This window comes from Dromaius novaehollandiae, chromosome 7, assembly GCF_036370855.1.
Source record: "Dromaius novaehollandiae isolate bDroNov1 chromosome 7, bDroNov1.hap1, whole genome shotgun sequence".
NCBI lineage: Eukaryota > Metazoa > Chordata > Aves > Casuariiformes > Dromaiidae > Dromaius > Dromaius novaehollandiae.
Window position 1 is genome coordinate 12,958,493 of NC_088104.1, and position 23,118 is coordinate 12,981,610.

Sequence of the window (23,118 nt, forward strand, 5' to 3'; positions counted from 1 at the left end):
AATCCTGCGCTTGCAGGGAAGCCTGGCTGTGTCGTGTCCCTCGTTTGATAACTCTGTCAGCTTCAGCTTTAAGGCTGCAGTTCAAAATCGCTCTCTGTAGGTGTGTGCGGTTTCTAAAAATCTCATGTGGGTTTGCTGCTTCACACCTTGTCCTCAGCTCTTCCTGTTCCTTACTTGTTTTTTTGCTTTCTGGCAAGATCATCTCTTCCCTCTTGTGCTCTTGCTGTTAAACCCTTCTCCTTCGCCATCTAGAAGAGCTTTCCCTGCTTCTGCCCAGGGGTACGTTGGTAGGGCAGTCACAGCAACGACTACCTGGACTACAGGAACTAGTTTAAATGATCTGCAGTGGTAGCAGCCTCGCTGCAGCAGCACAGACCTTGGCACAGGCTGCGAAAGCAGCCCGGGAGGCTGGGGGAGTTCACGCCGCTGGCCTCGGCGGTGCGGCATGGAGGGACCTCCTGGGGACCTCGGCTACCTGGCCACCAGCGGGGCTTGGGGGAGGTCAGGCAGGTAGCAGGCTGGCCCCTCAGCAGAGGGGAGGGTGGCAGGAGCCGGGAGCTAGCCAAGCTCCCTTTTATCTTTCCTCCCCTGCGCTGTCGTGAGCCACGAGGGGAACAGCCACAAAACTTGGTTTGGCAGATGCAGCTATGAAATCTTGAGCCAGTCCTTGCTGGAAGGAGGACCTGAGGTTACGCTTAGGGAAGTATCCACCTCTATCCCATAACACAATTTGTGGTACTTTTCAACCAAAATTAAACATCAGTAATCTTAGAAAAAAGTATAAGAAAGAAAGATAACTCCTCTTCTTTTGTCCTTGCTTCCCAGAAATAAGCCCTTTTTTGTCTTTTTCGAGGTCGTGCCCTGGTTACTACTGGACAAACTCCAATCAGATGGTAATTCTGAAGTCAGTGACAGTATGGAAAATCTATTCAGAGCTCTGAAGCCATTACAACATTTTAATTACCTGTTAAACTCTTTTTTTCCGCACAGTAATGGTGTTTCAGATGAAGGGACTGGGACCCGGGGCTGATAACTGTTGCTGAAACCCAGGCTGCAGATTGTGCAGTCATTCCCTTCCAGGCAGCTTTCTGCTAATAGTACTTCTAAGCCACTCACTTACTTATCCCATGAGGTTTCATAGCTATCACAATTATTTCATTTGGCCTTTCGTTGACCATTGTCATTTACCCCAAATTTTCAGTCTGTCTTGAATTTTGGCACAAAGAAGGCCTGTTCCTGGCATTGTGCTCCCGCCAGCAAGGAAAGGCCTTGCTCTCTGAAGACTCACAAATAATTGGCTTGAGTTTTGCCCTTCATCTCAATCATCCATCACCATCATCCTTTAATAAAAACTTTTCATTGCTAAGGGTAGTCTGAAATGAAAGACTGAAATGAATTATGGAGTAAGGACCTAAGAGTGTGGGAGAAAGCCCTGCAATTAAATCTCTAAGGCTCCCTTTCTCCATGCAATAAGCTGGCAGGACTCAGTGGTGTTCCTGCAGTCAGATGTTCTCCCAACCTCACTGCATGCGTGTTGTGTGTGTAAGGAGGTATAGCAGGTGTTTTTCTAAAGAAAGGCTCTGTCTAAACACAGGATGAAGTTCACGTGCTGTTTTCTGATGGGTGTTGTAAGAGAAATGCACTTTTTTCATAGTTGTTTCTGGGCTGTTGTGTATTTTGCAGGGAGGAGTGTGAATTTAAGGGTTACTGGGATTAATAAGAGAAATAACAGAAGTGGCATGGCACTGCAGCATTTACACTAATCCCCATTCCTCTCCCTTGTGGATCATTAGTAGGGTTTGAACTGTTAAACCTAGGGGTTGTTTCTGCTGGAACAATGCTAGCAGGAGCATGCTGCGGGAACAGGTTAAGTAATAGTAGTAAAACTGTGATTTAGTAGCTTTCAGAGCTCTTTGTTGACCGCAAAGAAGCAGAGAGGCTTCAGCCTGAATTCCTGTTCGAAAGGGCTGTTTTCTCTGATGGTTGTGTGCTGTTCTTTCCCCAGGCTGCTGCCACAAACTTGTCTCTTCCCTTTCTGTCTTCACTTCCCAGATCATTGCCCCATCCTCTGCCATCTCCCACGCAGTTCTTTCCGTACCCTGGTGAGGTTGTCTGTTCCCTGCAGCCTCTGTGCCAGGAGGGGATCATTGGGAGCCCATGCAGGATCCCCTGAAGCACAGTGGCCTAGATATTCAGTGGCAGAGCAAATCCTACAGCTGTCTTACACCTGTAATGGAATATGCTCTGGTGCTGCGGGAGGTACATACATTACTTGGTGGACTGACAAGGAAGAGGAAGAAGGGGATGCATCAAGCTCAGTTCAGGTAGCGTCTTTCCAAGACTGCAGGTACATGCCTTCATGATAATTGCAAAGTGTGAAAAAACCTGAATCATGCAAAGGACTTAACATGCAAGCCATTTTGAGCAGATTTTCATGCAAACGGCAAAAGGCACATGCCAGATGAAGCTCTTCCCTTATTGCTAAGCCTCATGTCCATGTTCAAGAGCATGAAGAGACCTGAAGCATCTGAAAAATTCTTGCAGTTCATTCCTTTATTTTGGATAAAACTGAACTTCTTTTTCCTTGACTTCCCTCTCCAAAATGATCAAACTGGTTTTGTTGAAACTGTTTCATGCATCCCTCCTTCCTCAAACAAAACACTCATCCAGAGAAGCATCTTCTGTGATAAATGTTAGCTTTATAACCAGAGGCATCAGGTGGTGTTAACTTCAGGTTTTGCTACTGTCCCATCATCCAACTTTTTCCATGTTTTATTCTCATAATAAGCCCTTTTGTAGCTACTTATAATTGTAGTTTTCTAGCACTCATCTAGAGGGCTGCACATTGACTTGCAACTGTACTGCCCTGGAACTGCAAGGTGAGGATCAAGTTGAAGGAGATACCTGCTGAATTTGAACAAAGAGCACTTTGCTGGTCACCTGTAAAAGGTTACAAGTTTTAGAAAATGTAAGCAAATATTTCAACTTGAGAATGCATAAATCTGTGCATAGGTCAGCTCCACAGGACTCTGCAGATTATTTCATTCGACTGGTTGAAAATATTGCTGTGATTTAACTTCGAGGAATGTCTGATCCATTTATCCAGAGTGATAGTAATGGGGAAAGGAGGGGACAACCTTGAGTCATTTATCTCTGTTTATTAGTACACTGCACTAGTGCTAATTTTCTGAATCGGGCAGGAGGAGGCAACTCAGGGCATCCCTACATAGTGTTTTCAGCGATTCCCTTCGCTGTCTGACCATCAGAGTACCGATTGCTCTGTACTCCTTCTCTATGTCTGTTATAACACGCCTACAAGCAAAGAGCAGGAACGTGTCCGCAGGTGAGGAACTTTGCAATTGGCCACAGGCTGAAACAGGAGCAAATTCCCATCCTTCTGAATAAACGGGCTTGCGTTGCTTTTCTGCGTTTCATATGTTGTGTCTTTTGCACCTGACAGCTAGTCCACTCCTGAAAAGTTAGCAATGCTATTAAAGAACCATTATCGAGATTTTCAGCTTACAGCAGGATACATTTTGTTACTGCCACAAGAACTGGAGAAATTTCCTATATATGCAATACATATTAAAACATACCTGAGCTGCATAGTGAGCAATATGAACGTCTCTAGTATTTCGGTTGGTTTCAAGTGTATTTCTTTGGGAGGGTTACATTTATTTGTAAACGTGTGAAATCTTGATTTATTTTGTGTGTATCTTTTCAAATGTTTTTAAAAAAGGCAAAATATATTTTCATTCAGGCATGCTTGCATTCCTCCTCCTCCTTTTGCATTTTTCTTGTACATTTTAATTTCAGTCTGACTAGTGAAGAAATATTTAATGCAATATGTTTGGTTGATGATTTATTGGGGTTGAAATGTGGAAGAAAAATACAAAAAGCATGCCAGAATTGAAATGTTTCTCAGGATTTTTGCAAAAAACACTTGTGAAAATAGTTTTGTTTTCTTTGCTTTCTGTCTGAAGACATTGTGGGGAATTACAACTGAAAATGTAGCCTCTCCAGTTTGCCTAAAACATGTTAGAGTTTTATTTAACAAAGGCAAAACAATTCTAAAGTGCATGTTATTTACGCTTTTCATTTCTGTTTCTATCCAAATACAGCTTGATGCAATAATCAACTTCAAAGAAGAAATCAACTAGTTGCTGCTTTAATACAATAAGATATACAAGTATATCTTAGGAATTTTATATTTATATGAATGTGTGTGTATATAAATTTTAAAGAATTTTAATTTTTTAATAATTTTTATAGCTTTATATAATTCCTGAGATATATATAGATATAGACGTAGTCTGCTACTTATTATATTGAGCAGTTTCAAACTCAGCGTAATGGCTATGTTGATTACAAATCAATGTTTCAACTGTAATAATGATCAATGAAAAAAAAATCTTTTTCCAGGAAAAGGTTACAAAAAGAATCTTTGTAAAATTGATTAATTGAAATGAATTTGCTATTCATACTTGTGATTCACATAATTTTGCTTTCAAACCAGTCCACGCGGCTTTCAGAGGACTGTCCCAGGCAGTGCTGGGCTGATGCTAGCGGTTCAGTATCCGTGTTGCAGTAACAGGGCTGCCTCAGCTGGGCTGCTCTTGCAGAAAGTCCTGCGTTTTGCAGAAAGTCCTACGATGCCTCATTGCTGCCGTGTTGAGAGGAGCTTATGACTATAGGTATATGCTTTCATAAAGTGGTTTGGAGGCTAAGCCAGCTGGAAGGTGTAGGATAAATGGGTAGCATTATTTCTGTAGTTTTTTAGAAGCTAAGCAAAAAGGATAAGCAATGATGAGCGTAGATTTTCTTCTCCGGTGTATAAAGAGCATAAAAGCAGGAGAAAAGTCCTCGCCAGGGTGGGTGCATGGGCACGGTCAGCCGCCCTGCCGCGCTCCAGCCTTCGCCAGGGAGAGGAAAGTTGGGGTGAGCAGGTTCAGCTTATTTGCTAGAGGGAGGCTGGAGTCTGTGGCTCCGCTCTGGCAGTGGGGGGGAGTGGGCAGAGGAGTGTGCTGCTTCTGAAGCAGGGCGAAAGCAGGGGCGATATTACTGAGCTGATAGATTGAGGAATGTGGAGAGAATGGGTAAGTGTTGACTTTATAGCCAGGCTAATTTGTTCATTGTGTAGGAGAGCCTTGTTATTAATAACCGTTGATAGTGTTATCACGCTGCTGCTAGCTCCCAACATACTGTAAATTTTCTGGACGCAGGACAGGGGTGGGGATATGGGAGGCTTGTGGTTTTGTTGTCCCTTACTAATCTTTGTAGGGGATGAGGCCGTGCTCCTGTAGGGCTGCGACAGTCCTACTTCACGCACGTCCCCCACCCCCGGACTTCCGCTCCAAAACTTGCACGAATATTGGCAACAAATTTTATGACACTTTTATTTGTTTTTCTCTTTTTTCCCAAGCATCCTCTTTGCAGACATAGAGGGTTTCACAAGTCTGGCCTCCCAGTGCACTGCTCAGGAGCTGGTCATGACGCTGAACGAGCTCTTTGCCAGATTTGATAAGCTAGCAGCTGTAAGTTTTCTATTATAATTCTAATATATTTTTTTTCCTGTTGCAAGAATGACATACTGTGCTGGTTCACTGGATTTCTGTAAATACTCACTGCCCTAAAAGGCAAGCTATTACAAGCATGAAAATAAGCTGAATACTTCTCTCTCCTTTATTATTATTATTATTATTAATTTTTTTAGGAGAACCACTGTTTACGTATCAAGATCCTGGGTGATTGCTATTACTGCGTGTCTGGGTTGCCAGAAGCAAGAGCTGACCATGCACACTGCTGTGTTGAAATGGGGATGGATATGATAGAGGCCATCTCGTAAGTACCATGTTCCCCATGGAGAATTTCAGAATGAATAGCAAGCAGATTCACTTTCCAGTTAGGTCTTCCTTGCATTAATAGTTAGGTAGCCAAACCAGGGAACTGATTCCTGCAAAAAGGGAGACCCGCTGGAACCAGAAAACAAAACACAGCAAAGGTTTGACAGCAGAAAGACAGATATGTGATTCCATTACAGCCATGTGGATATCAGAACCGAATCTCCCGATGAGAAAGGCAAAGGTTATTGTAGTTAGTGGAAGTTTCATTCCCAAAGGAGAATTCCAGTGGGCTACAGAAATGTGAAATCAGAGGATTAATAATAACTTTATTAAATTGCAGTCACTCTGCACTTACCTGTCTTTAAACCAGCTTCTTTCTTGCCTCGCAATTCCTCTGCTAAGCCCGCTCTTCTCTAGTTTAACTACTCCTTCTCTATGTGCCCCTATACCAAATAGGTGAGATCCACGACTTTCTTCATTTAGACAAATTGATTATAGAAGAAAGCCATCATGTTGGTCAGACGCAACCTGAGATAGACCCACGGTGTTTTTATTTTATTACCATTTATTTACCTCTCTTTAGCTTTTCCTTTTAAAATCTGTTCTGAAGCTTTGCCTGCTCCTGAGGTCAGACTAACAGTCCTGTATTTGTCCTGACTATTTCTGTCATCTTAGAGACTAGCAAATATACAATCCATATCTAATCCTGTTACTTAGAGGACATATTGAATATTGTTTGCATGAGACTTGGGCTTTCACATCCCAGTTCTTTCAGATTTCAGGGAAGGGAGATTATTTGGTCATCTTGAAGGCATTAAAGTCTTTTAATTTGGTTCTGCCTATGTAACACCTTTTTTCTGGTTATCCATCTTGTCTTACATGTCCTCCTTTCTGACTGCAATGTCACCGTTCTTACTGAAAGTTTAGGTACAATGTTCATTCAGTTTTGAATGGTAACTGAGCTGCCCTTAACATCTACCCTATCCTTGCCTCACAGAGACTCTGCTTCTTTTTGCCATGTTCTCTTCTAATTTTTTCTTTGTGAAGCAACTTCTAAAGTGTTGATGGTACTAACAGAAAATTACAAGATCTCTTTGCAGTTCTCCTATCATTCCATTCAATAAATTGATTGAATTTCTGCTTCATCTTGGTAAGAACTAGAAGTACATATTTGTTGAGCTTGATACAGTACATGTTAATGATTATGTTTTCTGCAAGAACGCAAAAGCACACCCACACTTTTCAGCCTCATTTTCACAACACTAGTGCATAGTTTGAAAAGCAGAGTTTTCACCTAGGAGACCCCATTCAAAGAGCAGTATACAGCAGCATTCCTTTGCTCTGTATGCAGTGTACACTATCAGGACTTACTATCTGTACTTTCCCAGTTTTAAACTGTGTTGCTTTGCACCAGTCTCCTTTTGGAGGTTGTATGCAAAATGCAAAATAAAAGGAGTTTGAAGTAAGTTGTTTTCAATAGCCTTTGGAAGGATCCTCTGCCTTTCTTGCACAGTACAACTAAGTAGCAGGTGAGGAAGTGTCTTGTCAAATGCTAAAAGGCATGATTCTTGATCACCTGCCCTATGACGGAAATATTGTGTACATTATGTTTAACCAGAAGAGTCTCACTTTTTACACTGTGTGGCCTGGTGAAATCTGTAGACCTTGACACATTGCTTTGTAATCCCCCACAAGGCTACGTAACACCTAGGATGTCTAGACTTCATTGATTAACTGCAACCCACCTTACCTTGGAATAAACATGGAACTGAAGTGCACTTAGTGTTTGTTAACAAATAGCTCTTCATCAGCCTTTAAAATTTGTTTTGCACTTGATGTACAGTGAACATATTTAACAACATTAAGTCTGGAACGTGACTCTCTGTTCTCACTGCCTCTGCTTCCCCCTCTTTCTCCTGCCCTAAGGATCAAGATAAGAGGTTTCACAGTTAAGGTAACAAATGTTTACTGAACATTGAATTGCAGGCTTCACCAATGCTGGACCCTGTCCACAGGTTTATTTTATCTGTGCACAGTAACAGCAGGAAGTGTTGCCCCAGATCAGAAAGACAGAATTATATTCACTGTACTACTGGTATAAATGGAATAAAGAAAAAAAAAGGTAGCAAAGGATATTTCATTTGTCTGTAAAGGATAACCAAGCTCATTTGTTTATCTGCAAAGTCTGAAAAAGGTCACGTTCTCAACAGCTACACTGGGAGAAGGTCCCTGGTCTTGCCAGTAATGTGGCTTGGCCCAGGGTGCATGGGGTTTGTAGCGCTCCTGCAGTGTGTTCTTCCTCCCACCCTGATGCTATACACACTGCAGCTGCAGTTGTCCTTGCAAGGGTTACGGCTGCAGCTGCATTTTCATTACTCCCGTTCCTATTGCTCTCCAAGGTGATGTGGTTGAAGCTCTTTCAGTTCATAAGCCTTTGGCACCTTACCAATATGGAGCTTCCCTTCCCTGCTACAGACGGTGGAGGTATCTCAGCAGCTTGTTAATAAAAAATAATGTCACTTCTGTGAGCAGCTAATGAAACGAGAAAATAAGAATCGTAAGGAGAAAGGAATTTTAAGGTATGGTAGGAGCTGTTTCAAAGAGAAATGGTCTTGAATAGTCTTGTAAGGGACACATATTAAGCTGTGAGGAGTGAAGTATATTCCAGAATTGGTCTATCTTCAATCATTCATCTTCATTAATGACTAAAGCGTAAATATTAGAATTGCGCTGATGTTAGGAATTTGAGAGGACTTATGTATGAAGAAGCTGTAGTTCAGAAAGGGCGAGATGAACTCAAAAGCCAAATAGGTTGAAATTTGATAGGTACAAAGTACAACTTCACACTGCAAGAAGCTAACAACACATGGAAAAGTACTGTTCTATGTGATGTAGGTGATTTTCCCTGTGAAATGCGGATATTCTGGGAATGATGTGACTGGCAATAGTAAGAAGCTGAGTTGTTCTGATGGCCTCATCAAGACTTTCCCCTGCCTGCATTCCTGAATATATTTTCCATGTGAACAGTCCTTGAAGTTAACTTTTGCCCTAAAAGGGCAAAACCCACAAAGTATTCCAGCAGTCATTTTGGGAGTAAGCAGAGCATCCAAGATCTCATTAAAATCAGAGTTTGAGTATTTGTAGCTGCCTGTTTGGAGTGACTGCAATAGATGTGGTCCTCTGGTTTGCTGCTCTGACTGCAGCTGTGAGCTCTGTTCGAGCTCTCCAACTGCAGTGGGGTATTTCACACACATATCGTATTTCATCTGTGAAAGAGCTGATGCTTGGTGCCCTACAGACAAATTAAGATCTCTGAAATCATTTCCTTTTACTCTTTGCAACAGGCTATTACTTTTAGTGAGGGTCAGAGTCCTGGCAGGTTATGTCCAGCTTTGGTATGGAGATCAGAGATGAGTGCTTTATTCCTTTTAGTGCCCCAAAGAATTTTTTCATGAATTCCCAACTTGACCTTGGTGGATTTACCCCAAGGACTCCCCTATCTAATCAGTACTCTGCTTGGCCAGCCAGACTGTCAAAGTGCAAAAGCTTATCCATTTTTGTTTTGTTGTCCTGGTGTTGTGGATGAAGAGCAATCTGCGTATACTTGAATAATGTAAAAGTCATTACGGATTTTTGAATTCTGGGTGTAAGTTTGTGCCACTGACTACAAGCATGCAGTTCTTATTGATGTCCTTCTTTTCCCGTATCTCTTTTCAGATTAGTCCGGGAGGTGACAGGAGTAAATGTCAACATGAGGGTTGGAATCCATAGTGGGAGAGTTCACTGTGGGGTCTTGGGCCTGAGAAAGTGGCAGTTTGATGTATGGTCGAATGACGTTACGTTAGCCAACCACATGGAAGCAGGGGGCAAAGCTGGGTAAGTTGCTTTACCAAACCTGTCATGTTAATCCATGTGTCATTTTGCTTCTGACATCTCATAGCGAGACCTGGAAATGTGTGAGTGAGGTTCAGGCAGTCTGTATGTCTGCTGTAAAATGAACTGTGGGTGTAGCGTTTTAAGTGTGTACAGATGTTGGCAAGGTTATTCTGTTCCATGTCTATATGTCTTCAGTTACAGAAAATCTATCAAATCCCAAGATGGGCATATCCTTCTACAGTAAGAACCGAATTTGTTCTCTATGAAACAAAGCTGATACATACAATAGAAATTAATAGGTCTCTGTGAACACTAACAGAATTGGTCATGGTTACAGAGATGTGACTGTATGTTAATAGTGTTTGCTGGAGAGCATACCAGCTCTCAGTGGATGTTGTAAGAAGCATTATTTTAGACTAGCTTTTTGTTTTGAAATATTCCTTTGAGAGATCAGAATCAGTTCTTTTTCGCCCCTTTATGGACTAACTGAACTTGCTGCCAAGTTGTCCCTGTGAGAAAATTGTTCTACATACCTTTCCACATTTTCTGTGCTCTGGAAGGAAGCAGAAGACTATGGTACTTCATAGGATACCTCTACAAGATACGCTGGTACCACAGTGATTAATGTGATACAACAAACAAGATATATGCTGTAGTATATATTACATGTGTCTGGTGCATCTACATGTCCTTGTGAAATGCATATATTTTCTGAAAAAAGATATCTGCTGTATGTTAGAGCAAAGTGAATAAAAGAATGAGTGTTTTTTAATCTAAGGAGGTACTTATAAACTCATGTGGAAGATGTTTAATATGAAAACCTCTCTTTAAGAAGATGTTTCCCATCCTGCTTCCTTTAAAATAGACAAAATCCTGCACTACATCTGTAAGAGTAGCGGCGTGACTAAATAAATAGTTTCTTACTACTTGTTTGTTTTGGTATGTGGGACCAGTTGCTTACAGGAACAGGCGTTATAGACAGGTAATAACTCTTCAGAGACTACAAAAACAGCTTGTCTTTTGTCTCATTCAAGGCGTATCCACATAACAAAAGCAACTCTAAACTATCTAAATGGAGACTATGAGGTGGAGCTGGGCTTCGGAGGGGAACGCAACGCTTACCTGAAAGAGCACAGTATTGAGACTTTCTTGATTGTACGGTGCAGCCAGAAACGGGTAAGATCAAACAAAGTAATGCTGATTTTAGATACTTTTAACAGCTGGATGCCCTCCTGCACATCAAAGCAGAGTGAACACCAGTCTTTTTAGATGAATGAGGACTGTTCCCATACAGGGTTGTTGACTACCTGACCTCCAGTGACAAAAATTCCTGTTTCACTTTCCTCCTCTTGAACTTTTACATGTATAGAAGGGGACATAGCCACCTTAATCATAAGGTTTCTTTGCAGACCACTTTCTAGTTCTGTCAGAGAATCTGTCCTCAGTTGTTTTCAAAATCATTGTGAGAGTTTTGTTAAAATAGATATATTTTTTTCAATTAAATGTAATACTTGTGCATGTTAAATTGCAATAGGAAGCAATAGATTGAAAACACAAAGATCTCTGTTCTGTCAGAGTACAGACAGAGGTGCTTTTGCCCACCTGCTCACCATGTTGCCATGAACATAAAGCTCTCCATATAGAGCAGTTCTCATCATCACTTTTCAGGATCTGTTTCTGATAATGAGAAGATCTGGCCCCCTATAATGATGGATGACCACTGTGGCGATGGGATGAGATCATACCCATCGCTACAAAACAAGTCAGATTGCACAGAATAAGACTACTGGGGCACCACTGATTTGAACTTGAGTCAAGTCAAACTCAAGTGGACTTCAGCCTATAAATCTTCTTTTTGAAGTGACACTGCCAATAACACAAAATAGGCTTATGTTATCACTGGTTTGCATTCTTTCTAATAATAGTAGACCTTAAGACTAGAAAATGACATTTCTGATCATCTAGTTGGGCTTACGCAGTAATGTTTCTGTAAGGCATTTCTGCATCATAGACACTGCATTGTCATTCAAAGTACTGACAGGCATATAAAGGTTGGCCTGAGTTGAAAAATCATTTCAGGTGTTTCTGAATCTAGGACCAATTAAACCTTCCCACAGCCATAAACATGGCCACCATGAGATTAAATGCATTAGTGTTTGTGACGTGTTCCAGTAGCATGGTTACTATGAATAACTGTAACATGTATACAGAAATTGTTTGCTACTATTTTCTCATTTCCTGAGAGAATGGAAGCCTCAAATCTCCTTAATGGATATTGTGCAAAAAATCTCCAAGAAAATCCCTTATCATCTGTTAAAGAAAGAGGCTGATTTTTTGGTTGTTTTTATCGACTCATGAGATAAATCTCATTAACAATTGTCAATCTTCGAAAGAGGATTAGGGCTTGCAGTGCAAGATTACTGTTTCCTGAGGATCACTGCCTGTCAGTGGGCCAGCTGATGTTTGTACCTAAAACACTTCTTCGTTGCTTGGGTACATTTAGGAACATAAGGCAAAATAGCCATATGGTGAGGGCTCGTCTTCAAGGATGGAGAAGCTATATTGACTTGTTGAATCAGGAGCATGTACTTGAGCATCCTTGTGGGGAGCCGAAGGTCTCTCTTGAGAGAAGAGGAACACTACAGTAGACGTCAGGATTCTGCTCCCTGTGTAAACAAAACACTCAAAAACAGAGACCTAGAGCATTTGGGACTTGATTTAGTTCTTAAACGCAGGGCTGTCTTGTGACTAGGAGACTGGACAGAGACTTGCGAGAGATCTGGATCCCATTCCAGATTTCGATTTTGGGGAACTCGCATCTTTGTGCCTTGGTCCTCCACGTGTTAAATAAAATGTTCTCTGCCTCCCTTCATTCTTTCACTACTTTATCTGTGTTTATTACAGCTTTGTTACACGGTGTAGCTCTTAACTGCAGTCTCTTGGCACTGCTATAATGCTGCTCTAACATGCTGCATCCCAGAGTAATTAATAACTGGGACACACACTTGGCTTAGGTAATTATTTTGCTAAAGAAATCGCTACCCAAGAATAAAGAAATCGCTACCCAAGGTCATGGATATTAGTGTTTAGAGTTTGAGTAACTCCTGGTTTGCACATTCTACTGCTGCAACTTTTTTGCTCCCATAGCCATTTTCTATCCCTTTGTGAATAGTTTAAAGTTCTCTCTCTCTTTTAAAAACTCATTTTAACATAATAGGAAGCTCAGAAGTGAGAGAAGTTTTCTCCTGTAGCCAACAGTCTCCTTTGAATAATTTGCTATATGCTAGGCAAACTTCTAACACTTCACTTTTTCCTTCCATTTCTTCTTGATTTTAATGACTTTCTTGTGATGTGTTTAGCCAGGTTTTCATTTGAGTCTGTTCCAGTAAAGGCCATAAAATGCTCACCTAACTTAGTAATGGGTTCCTGTGAGTCGTGTCTGGGTTCCTGCTATCCTCATCCATGAGCCCCGGGACTCTCATAAGGGAGCTTGGTGTACATGCCAGCGTGATCTGGGCTGGTGGCAGCTCTTCTGTCAGAGAAAACATAAATCATCTCTTACTTAATTGTTTTCTTCTTGGACCCAGACAATAGCAGATTAAAATTTTCCTGCACCTTGTGCTTGTTCTAGTCACATGGCTTCAATTCTGATTGACTAGTTATTTTTCTGAATGGAAAAGAAAGTGCTTTTTTTTAATCTTGGCCCTTTGAGGGCGTTGTTTATATTGGGTTCCAGTAAGAATGGTTTTTAGTGGGTGCTTTGGTAGATGATTTTCAATTGGATTCTGATTTCTGCAAGGTGATAAAGATATTTTAACACCTCCTTTGCTCAGGCTGCCAGTTGCCTTTCTGTCCACTGCAGTGTCTGTGCATTTTATGCAGTGTGACAGGGCTTGTCCCTCTTTAGCTGACTAATTAATGAGTCTGCTCTCAACTTCCAAATGACATTATTAGTTCTTCAGTTCAAGCAGTAAAAGCTGGTGCTCGAGGGTCTTATATTAAAATCCTACTGTTAGCTCAAGTGCGATAAGTTACATCTGCATCATGCTATGCAATTCAGATGCCTTTTCAAGAAAGCACAAGCAGCTTAGCTGCAGCTGGAGTTGAGACAGTGCTCTCATCTTAAATAGCCATGACTTCCTGAGACACTGGCCTTTTGGAGCTCTTATTTCTCGTGCTTGGTCCCTGCGTTTGGTAGAGTTTGAATTTCAAACAAATCTTACATCTGCACGTTCTGATAAAATCAGTCAGTGGGGAAATGTTCCTACTGGCTTCAGTGGGTGGATATTCCTACCTTAAGTCAGCCATGAATGGGGCAGTGAATGTTTTCTAGTATGTGGACCATCAGATTTTTTCGTAATTCTTTCCTTTATACATAGTGAGTGATTCCATTGAAAAGCTCAGCGAACTCAAATAATTATTAATATGTATATAAAGAAATGAGTCTAACAAATACGAAATAATGGGAGCAGAAATTCAGTTTAATTAAACGTGTATGCTAGGGGATCTAATTCACATTGAGGATAATTTGCATTATCCCAATAGCTGACCTAATCAACTGTTTGCCTGAGCAATTCCTCAGTTCATGTAGGCATATCAGGTCCGTCAGTCCCATAGCCATCAAAACCCACCAATATCAGTTCAAATGAATGCATAAAATGTAACAGCATGTGCTGGGTATGCCCTTTCTGCTTACCGTTGCTATGGGGAATCATAACTTTGAATTTCCTGTCTTTTTTGTTTATTTGACTTTTTCAGCCATTAAATGAATTCATCGCGTTAATGCCATTTCTTTGGCACAGAGTAAATGGATGGAACGTTTATCTAATATTTTTGTTCCAGGAATTCTTATGTGTTTCAGACTTGCTGCTTCTTTGGAAATAGTTTTTTTTCCTTCTTAAAGATGCTGTTAACTAAAATACATATAGTTGAGTTTCGGGAAAAAAATAGCTAAATTTTGGTCGCTCAGCCTTTAAAATAACATCTCCAGAGCTGAAAATATAGCCCTGGCTTACTTTCTGATACACAGAAAGATCTTTTTCTATTGAAAGAGAATAAACAGTAGAAGTTCAAAATCTGATTTGTTCAGATTTCTCTCTCCTCTTCTTTCTGTCTCCCAAACCTTCCTTTTACCTTCCTGTTTGCACTGTCCTCTGATGCTGCTGCACTTATGAGTAAGCACTTGCATGTGTAAAAGGCTTCTCAGATACCCTAGAGAAGCAGAGGATTGACTTCATTATTCCAGTGCTATGTTCCCCCAAATAAAAGCTGTTTGGTTTTTTTTTTTCCTGAAAGCACTGGTCCAAAGGCTCAAATTTGTTTTTCTTGCATTTGTTTTCACTTTAGTAAGCTAAGATTATAAGGAGATAATTAAAAATATAGAACAGTCTTAACTATGTGAGTCCCATGCATTTCATTGCAATGTAAACCTACATGTCTGTGGATATCATTTATAAATCAGTACTATCTTTTACCTTGCTATTCCTCAAAGCATATAAGAAATGCAGAGATATAGATGAGCTACAATGAAGACAGGAACATGGAACTGGAGAGAATCTCTTGGGCCAGCAAATATACATCAGTGCTATTGAAGGCAATATGTACATCAGATAATTCTCGTCATAAGCTTAGCAGGCTCCACCATAAAGGTCTTTTCAATCTTTTGCTGTGGTTTGTGTGCTCCCGTTAACACTAACAGGGGACTGTTCTAGGACGTGATTGCTCTGGTGTCTGAGAACATCCTTTAATCTCCAGTTTATATTTATTCATCTCCAGCCTTCACCTATTGTTTTGTGTCAAAGTTTCTTGTAGCTTAAAATTGCCCTTTTGTGGTGCTTTCTTTCATACAAGTATTCTTTTACAGACTTGAATTGTATACCTTCTCTACCACTCAACCTTTTTTTCTTCCTCTTCTAATCTTTTCTCACAATGAAAGCTGTCTATTTTCCTGGTCATCAGAGGAAACCTTTACCTTTTGCGTAGCTGAATTACCTTGGTGTCTCATAGTTATCCTGTGATCAACTAATGCAGTAACTGATTACTAAATGAAGTTTTTGACTGTAGTCTTTAAATGAATGACCTTGCTTTTTCTACATTTGAATGTCTCAGGTCCCATTTCTGTTATTCCAGTCCTCAAGTAACCAGTGCTTTCTAATATTGCTTTTTTTCTTACGTATCAAATATTCCCTCTGCTTCTCTCAGTAGCAGAGTCCATCATTAATTCACTTTGTGCCAGAAGGGATGAGGAAAAAAAATAAACAAAATCTGCCCTAAGACTGATCCTTGAGTAATTCTACCACCAACTTTCATCCAGCCTGATACTCCCTCACTCAAAACCACCCCTTGCTATTTCACTATAAACCAGCTCTTTGCCCAACTTCTTTTTCCCCATCTGTGTTATCCACTAATCTCCAGCGCGGCACTCTGTCAAATGTTCTGTGGAAAAAACAAGGCCAGTGAGCTACTGTATTTCTGCTGCTTAGAAAATCTTGGATGCTCTCAAGGTTGTTAATCCAAGCCCAGCATTTGCAGCTCTGTGTCACGATCTCTAACTAAATAGCTATTAAAAGTGCCTGTTACCAGAACTGAAATTGCGTTTGGCAGTTGTGCAGAGCTCTGGGATGGAGGTTGTCCTTTTTACTTCAGCACATCACACTTCAGTGTTGCTTCCAACTTAGCCATATTTTCCATTTCATAACATTGCTCGTATGATCCCACTTCTCTTTTCCCTCTACTGTGGTGGTGGTGATTATGTGAAAGGAGAGGCAATCTGTTCCTTCAGTTCTAGATGGATATAGCTTTTGTAATGTCTGTTATCCTAATTTTATGGAGTGACTTCTGTCCTTATTCACTGTTTTATAGCTGAAGTAGCATTTCAGCTATCTCAGTCTGGAGACTCTTACTTTTTTCATTTTTTTGGGATATATATTCCTTTTGGGTTTAGTTACCTTAACATGGAAGAAACAAGAATTATCCAAGGAGATCTTTGCCCTTTCTCCATTAGTAGCTTTACATCTTCCTTCCCTATCTGGAAAGTCGATGCTTCCAGATAGACAGAGAATTATCAGCTAGAATTGCTAAGACTATTACCACATCTTTATTGATACCCAAATTTAACCCTGAGGCTTTCTAGCGGATTACTCAGTAGAATTTCTTCATCCTTCTCCAAAGTCATTTTGACCCAATCTGGCTTTATCTTATTCATGTTATCCTTCTTTTTAACTTACTTTGCATCCTGTAGAGTTCCTAACACACAGTGCTGTACCCCGCCTCCTCTGATTTTATATGTATCCTTCTGGAAAAATGCATTTTATTCAAAACTTCTGTCCGAGTCATTACTGCTATTCTGTCACATCTCTACCTATCACAGTATTCAGTTTAATTACCCTTATAGTATCCAATAGTACAAATTTTCATGTTGCCCAAGTTTCTGGAGTTTGTATAGGAGCATGTCACCTGGGTGGTTATTGAGAAGTTTCTGCTCTTTCAGATCAGGTGCTGCATTAATTAATTTCCAGAAGCTTCATTACTGCTCTTCTCATCAGTTCTAATAATTGGTAAAAGCTTTACTCGGAGAACGGTGGAAAAGTATGTCTTTAGAGGAGTGGGAAAGAGATCTCTGTTTAAGGGGAATAGGATTATAATAGCAAATTAGGTTTGTAGTTAATTTTATTGTCCTGAAAATTGTCAGAAAAATGGAGAAGCGCTCACAAGTGCACACAAGTGGCAACTAAATGTGGCTGTCAACAGATGAGCAATAATGCTGACTAAACACAGTGTGCTGGACTGCACGAAGCAGGGAAACTGAAAAAATGTTTATTTTTCTCTAATGTGTTTCGGTTGCAGTAAATACGGGCGTTTCTTTTCACAATAGTAAGTACACAACAATTTCAGGAAGAATTGTTGATGGTGGCCTTAAAACAGCTCAACAAACTTTGGCTGTAACTCCTAGAAAAACAATTCTCATTCTTTTCTAAGTAGTGTCCTGGAACTCCATCCAGCTGAAGAAACAGAGCGGTCATTTAAATGTTGTGCATGTGAGTCTCCTAAAACTTCATCAGTCTAATGTGATGATTCCTAGATTTAACAAATTTAATCACAATTCAGCAGGGTGCTGTTCGTGTAGATTTATGAAGGCAATGGTTTGCAACATGTATCATTGCAAGAAATGTCTTGATGCCCTATTGACATGTGGGTGACCACGCAGGACATCAAGACAATTTAAGGAATAATATATATAGCTGAATCAGAAATGTCTGATTCATGCTCAGATTTCACTGCTTTGTTGCACTGATAGTCATCACATATGTTGCAAAATCTTATCATACACTGCAAAAAAGTAACATGGGCACACTTGATGCAATCGATCAGTGTAAGAAAATCCCAGCTATTTCTGCGGTTTTGCTATAGTATTACTGTAGCTTGGTGTGTGGGAACCAGTGATGGGAACACAATAAAACCTCTGGGAATAAGATTTACAGTCTCTTTGAGAGTCCAGATTTGAAAAGTTCCCACAGCATCTTTTGGAGTTTAGCCATGTTAAATTTGAAAAGCTCGTTACTGTCAGAAAGCTCTGTACCTGCTCCTGTTGTTGGTAGTACCTGTGATGAGGAGAACTGAAAGGACTGAATCTATTCCTTCTCTTTATTCTTTCCAGTTTTCTTATGCCTGAGGTGGCACTGTGTGCAGGTTGTCCTCATGCTGTCCTTTAGCCAGGAAGAAGCAGAGTGAGGATCTTCCTAAATTTCTATAGAGGAGCTATGAATTTCTTAATTCCTCATTGTTAGAGTTTCTTTTTTTCATGATCCACTGAACAAGTGATTTTCCAGAAAATAACCTGGCTGAACTTTTAAAATTGTCAAGTTGTAAAAAAAAAAAATGTTTTGAATGAGTATTGATATGTCAAATCTGATTGGAAACAGTGCTGAAACATGGTTCACAGTTCTGTATAAACCATTTGAAAGGAGAGGTGGGAAATACTGTTAGAGTTCATGTAGCCATGGGTAATTTATGGTGCCTGATGTCATGGTTAGAAATGATCTCAGAAGTGTATGTTTACCCCTTTTGTCTCAGCCTTACCTCAACCCAGATGTGTCAATAAACACGTTCTTACTGTATGAGATCTTTTATTCCCTTCAAATTACTCAAGTGATTGACAGGAAGTAGAAGTAATGTCTCAGAGTCACCCAGCGTTAGTCAAAACTAAAAGCAGGTAGACAGTTTTCTCGCTGGCTGAGAGGGTTTAGCGCATCTGCTTGAAGTTGGCGTTAAAGCTTTTCTCAAATTCCAACCAGATTTGCTCAGGCTGACTTCCTACTGGAATGTTTTTAGTCATGGGGGAAAATCTGTTGTATGTATCTTTTATCATCTGTGGAGGTAAAAGCATTTGTAATGTAACCAAATAGCTTTGCTTTTATAGGTCCCCAGACTAGCTTTAGTGCCTGGGTTTTTTGATTGCTACTGGTTGAAAAACCTTCACTAAGCTGTAATAAAATGGACTGACAGTGTCACTTTTAATACTGAAAACAATATATATCTTCTTCTAGATAATGAATCTGTATTTTCTACCAGTTTTCTGGCATCATATGGTATATATATATAAAAAAAAGCATAACTATGGAAGAGATTGCATCTAAAATGCTACAAATGATTTCAGAGACCATAATGTGCTGTGACTTTTAAAAAACAAAACCTCAAACCAAATCAAATCTGAATATCAGCCTTGCATCATATTTATGTATTTTTAGAAACATTTACAACACAGCTCTCCTGGAGGTTATCCAGTGGCTCTGTCATGACTGCTAATGCGAAATTCGTCTGGGGCTGAGGGATCGAGTTTTCAGCGCTTGCGGATGATGAAGCAGCGGTGGGTTGGATGCAGGGAGGAAGCTGGTGTGATAGGCGCTTGCAGTCCTCGGGGCATGCCGCGTGGGAGCACCCACCAGCCTTTCCGGCGAGCATCCCGGAGAGCTGGCAGGTCCCTTGGGTGATTCCTTGGCACTCTTTCACAGCTCAGGTGACTGCTAACAGGGCACCGAGTTTCCTCAAAATCCTGCAGTTGCCTTCTGACTGGGTGGGAAAAGAGCTTTGTTGGTAGCCCGGGGCTGTGGTGACCACAACGGCTTATCGTCACGGGGCTGGTCGCATGTCCGGTGCTGGTGTCCCATTGCAGGTGGCACCATGTCCCCGGCTCATGGCTGGGAAGTCAGCAGGACTGCGCAGGAGGAAAGCTGGTCCCTGCGTGGGGAGCGTGCGGTCTCGTGGGAAATGCTGTCATTGGAGCTGTCTCCTTTTTGCAAGGAAAGAGATGATGATTTCCCATGGTTGTCAGTCAGGCACTGAATTTAAGCAGGCTTTTTTTTTTTCTATTAAAAAAAAGAAAAAAGATTAAAGCAGTATAACACTTGACAGTTAACTCTGTGGTTACCGTGGGAATAACACCAGGTATTTTGCAAACTCCTGTTACAGTGAGTAGCAGAGAATCAAAGTAAATAGGTAGGGAAAGCAGACTCCAGGCAAAAATAGATGCAGACCAACTTGTATTTTCATACAGGACTTAAACCAGAAGTCTACTCAGTTTAAAACAAGTGATGCTTTCTTCTTAAATTATTCAGGTGTCTGAATACTTTCTGAAACCCAAAATTAACTATTATATCTAACTGCTTGAGTACTTCCATGGAAGCAGGCAATCTCTTGAAAAAAGTTTGATCTCTCTAACTAATAAATAGCGAAGTTTTCGGTATCAGCACTGCCTGATCCTTCAAGCTTTCTAAAGTTTCTCTCTCGTTCAGTAAGGATGTGGCAATTGCTGCCCCTCTGCCTTTTAAGTCAGCACAGCTGAATCACACAGTCCTCATGGAGCAAACCTCTGGGAGCAGTCCGTGGTAGGGAGGATCGAAGGGTTTCGCTGCGTACAGCAAACTCCTGTCTTTCCATAGAAAACATTCCACGTGGAAGACTTGCCCATCTTTTTAACTAGAGAATATATTCAAAGTAAGGAAGTAGCCAGCCTATTTTGTGGCCTAATTACATGTTGCACTTCTATTTTTCGTTTGCTTGTTTGTTTGTTTTTTTTAACTGAGATTGAGCTTGAATAAAAGCTTTCAGTCAGATGCTGTGCAAACTTTGCAGTAAGCTCAAATTACAGCCACAATTCAAAACCATCTCAAATGACAAAACCAAAGACCCTGCCTGAAATTCAGGAACATCGCTGCCAATGACAAAATTTGCAGCTAGCATTAGGGGAAAGAGACAATTCTGTCACGCTCTTGCAGCATCGTTATCCTTAGCACTTACACAGTAAAGTTGTTTGCAAGTTTTATGTTCTCTCCTTGTCTCCTCTGGAAAGCTGCTCTGTTTTTGCAAGTGTGGAAAGTGACCTGTAGAGAAAGATGTTCTTTATTCCCATAGTTTCACAGTTCCTATTCTTTAATCAGATCTTTCTGCATGTCTTTTCTTGTCTTTTTGTGTCATGTCACTTACAGACACAGCAATCTTTTTTTTTTTTTTTTTTTTTTTATTTTGGATGATCCTCAGTGTAGCATCTCACCTTGGGACTGCAGGCTGAAATGATTCAGTTTATTAAAAAAAAAATGGACATCTCAGTTTTGGAATGTTTTTGCACGGGTTATGGTGGTGGTTCAAAACAGGCAAATGAGTAAAATGGTGGGCACCACTTATGGGCAGTCTTTTAAAAGTTTTTCTTGTATAGGTATGAAGAGAGAGAGCAACGATCAACTTGGCCTGCTCCTGATCAGCATCCGTTCCATAAAGTTCAGGACATCAGAAGTGAGAGGTGCTTGGAGAATGACTGGCATGTAAATGTTTCAAAATTGATTCTCCATTTCTTTCTTACTTTTATTTCAGAAAGATGAGAAAGCCACAATAGCCAAGATGAACCGTCAGCGCACGAATTCCATCAGCCATAACCCACCGCACTGGGGTGTTGACCGGCCCTTTTATAACCACCTCGGAGCTCACCAGGTCTCCAAGGAGATGAAGAGAATGGTAATGCCTTGCTTTATGGACATTAATTACAGTTCTTCTAAATGCAGCATTATGTATCCCCCCCCTCCCGCTTTGTCTGAAGGTTTTTGCAGCCTTGAGGGGATTTTCCAAGTGGCGGTGATATATTCTACTTAGACTACAGAAATTATAAGTGGTACATCTGGAGGTGAGTGTTTGTGAAAGGAAGCCCAAGGATTTTTGGAAGAGGAAGGGAGGCAGAATGGCACAAAGAAAGCTGTTTTGTCTGGTTTGTCTCATGTTCTGAAAACTCATCCAGACTGGTCAAGAAGTCTTGATTATCTACAAAAAATGCTTAGTAACCCCAGCATTGAAATAGCAGAAGACATAAAATTCAACTAGTCCATAATGGACTTCGGCACCTGCAAAGATCTCTTATTTCTATTGTAACAGCCAGATGCCATGCACCTTTTGTAAGCTACATGTCCATATATATTTGTGGCTCTCCAGGAACCCTTCAGGAAAATGGCAGCTCTGTCACATGAATTATGTGAGATGCCACTGTATTTAACTCTCGACCATACATTCTAAAGTATATGGACTAATCGATCTAAGATAGCAAGTCTCTTCATTTCTTGCTTATACCGTTCATTCCTTCTAAATTAAAATAGGTAAGTAGCAGGTAACTAACACAATCAGACTGTGAACGTTTTTATGGCTCATTTTAGGTAATGGAGATAATGAGATCTTTGTTTCATCTTCAACAAAGATGAAGAAAAGAGAGTTTCAGTTATGATAGGCATTTTGTAATAATAATAATATATATTACCTCTATAATAATTTGCATAATCAGATTGCTCTATGAGCATTAAATCTTTAGTCAAAGCTCTAAACAAATGAATTCCCTTTAACATTCTGTATGTCAGGATAATTTAGGACAAAATTAAAATATATTTATCTTGGTCACACATGGGGATGTCTGTCAGATTGGTAATATCATAACCATTCGAGGATTGCAGATCACATTCTGTTAGTTATTTTGCATGCACAATATGTAGCTGCATATCCAGCTTGGAATTCACTCACTGAGTTTTCAGGATTTTTGTGTTCCCTCTGCAGTTCATTAGGGAGGATTGAAAGTTGGAGTTCTCCTGCAAACGGTTTGACACACTGTTTTGACACTTCATGCACAGTCAGAAGTGGGTATTTCTTGCCCATTTTCTTGACTGTTTCTTGCCCAGTGTCAAGATTCTGCTCTGGTTCACCAAGACTCTAGAGCTATTCAAAGAACTTTTTAACTTGAGATTCACCTCCACAGCTTTAGCATTTTTCAGCATAGATATAAGCGACTGCATGCGGTGTCTTCCCATGGGAAATGCTGGCACATTTATTAATAGTTGGTGCTAATATTATTCAATCATAATATTATTTTACA

General features: G+C 40.4%; 1 protein-coding gene across 1 annotated transcript in view; it reads left to right on the plus strand.

Moving 5' to 3' along the window:
- Positions 1-23,118, plus strand: part of ADCY5 (adenylate cyclase 5) — a 226,410-nt gene that overhangs the window by 156,043 nt on the left and 47,249 nt on the right. The window contains exons 4-8 of the mRNA XM_026118471.2: positions 5,423-5,534; positions 5,714-5,841; positions 9,561-9,719; positions 10,754-10,895; positions 21,585-21,725. Of these exons, the coding sequence (XP_025974256.1) occupies positions 5,423-5,534; positions 5,714-5,841; positions 9,561-9,719; positions 10,754-10,895; positions 21,585-21,725 (682 nt within the window). The remainder of the gene's footprint in view (positions 1-5,422; positions 5,535-5,713; positions 5,842-9,560; positions 9,720-10,753; positions 10,896-21,584; positions 21,726-23,118) is intronic.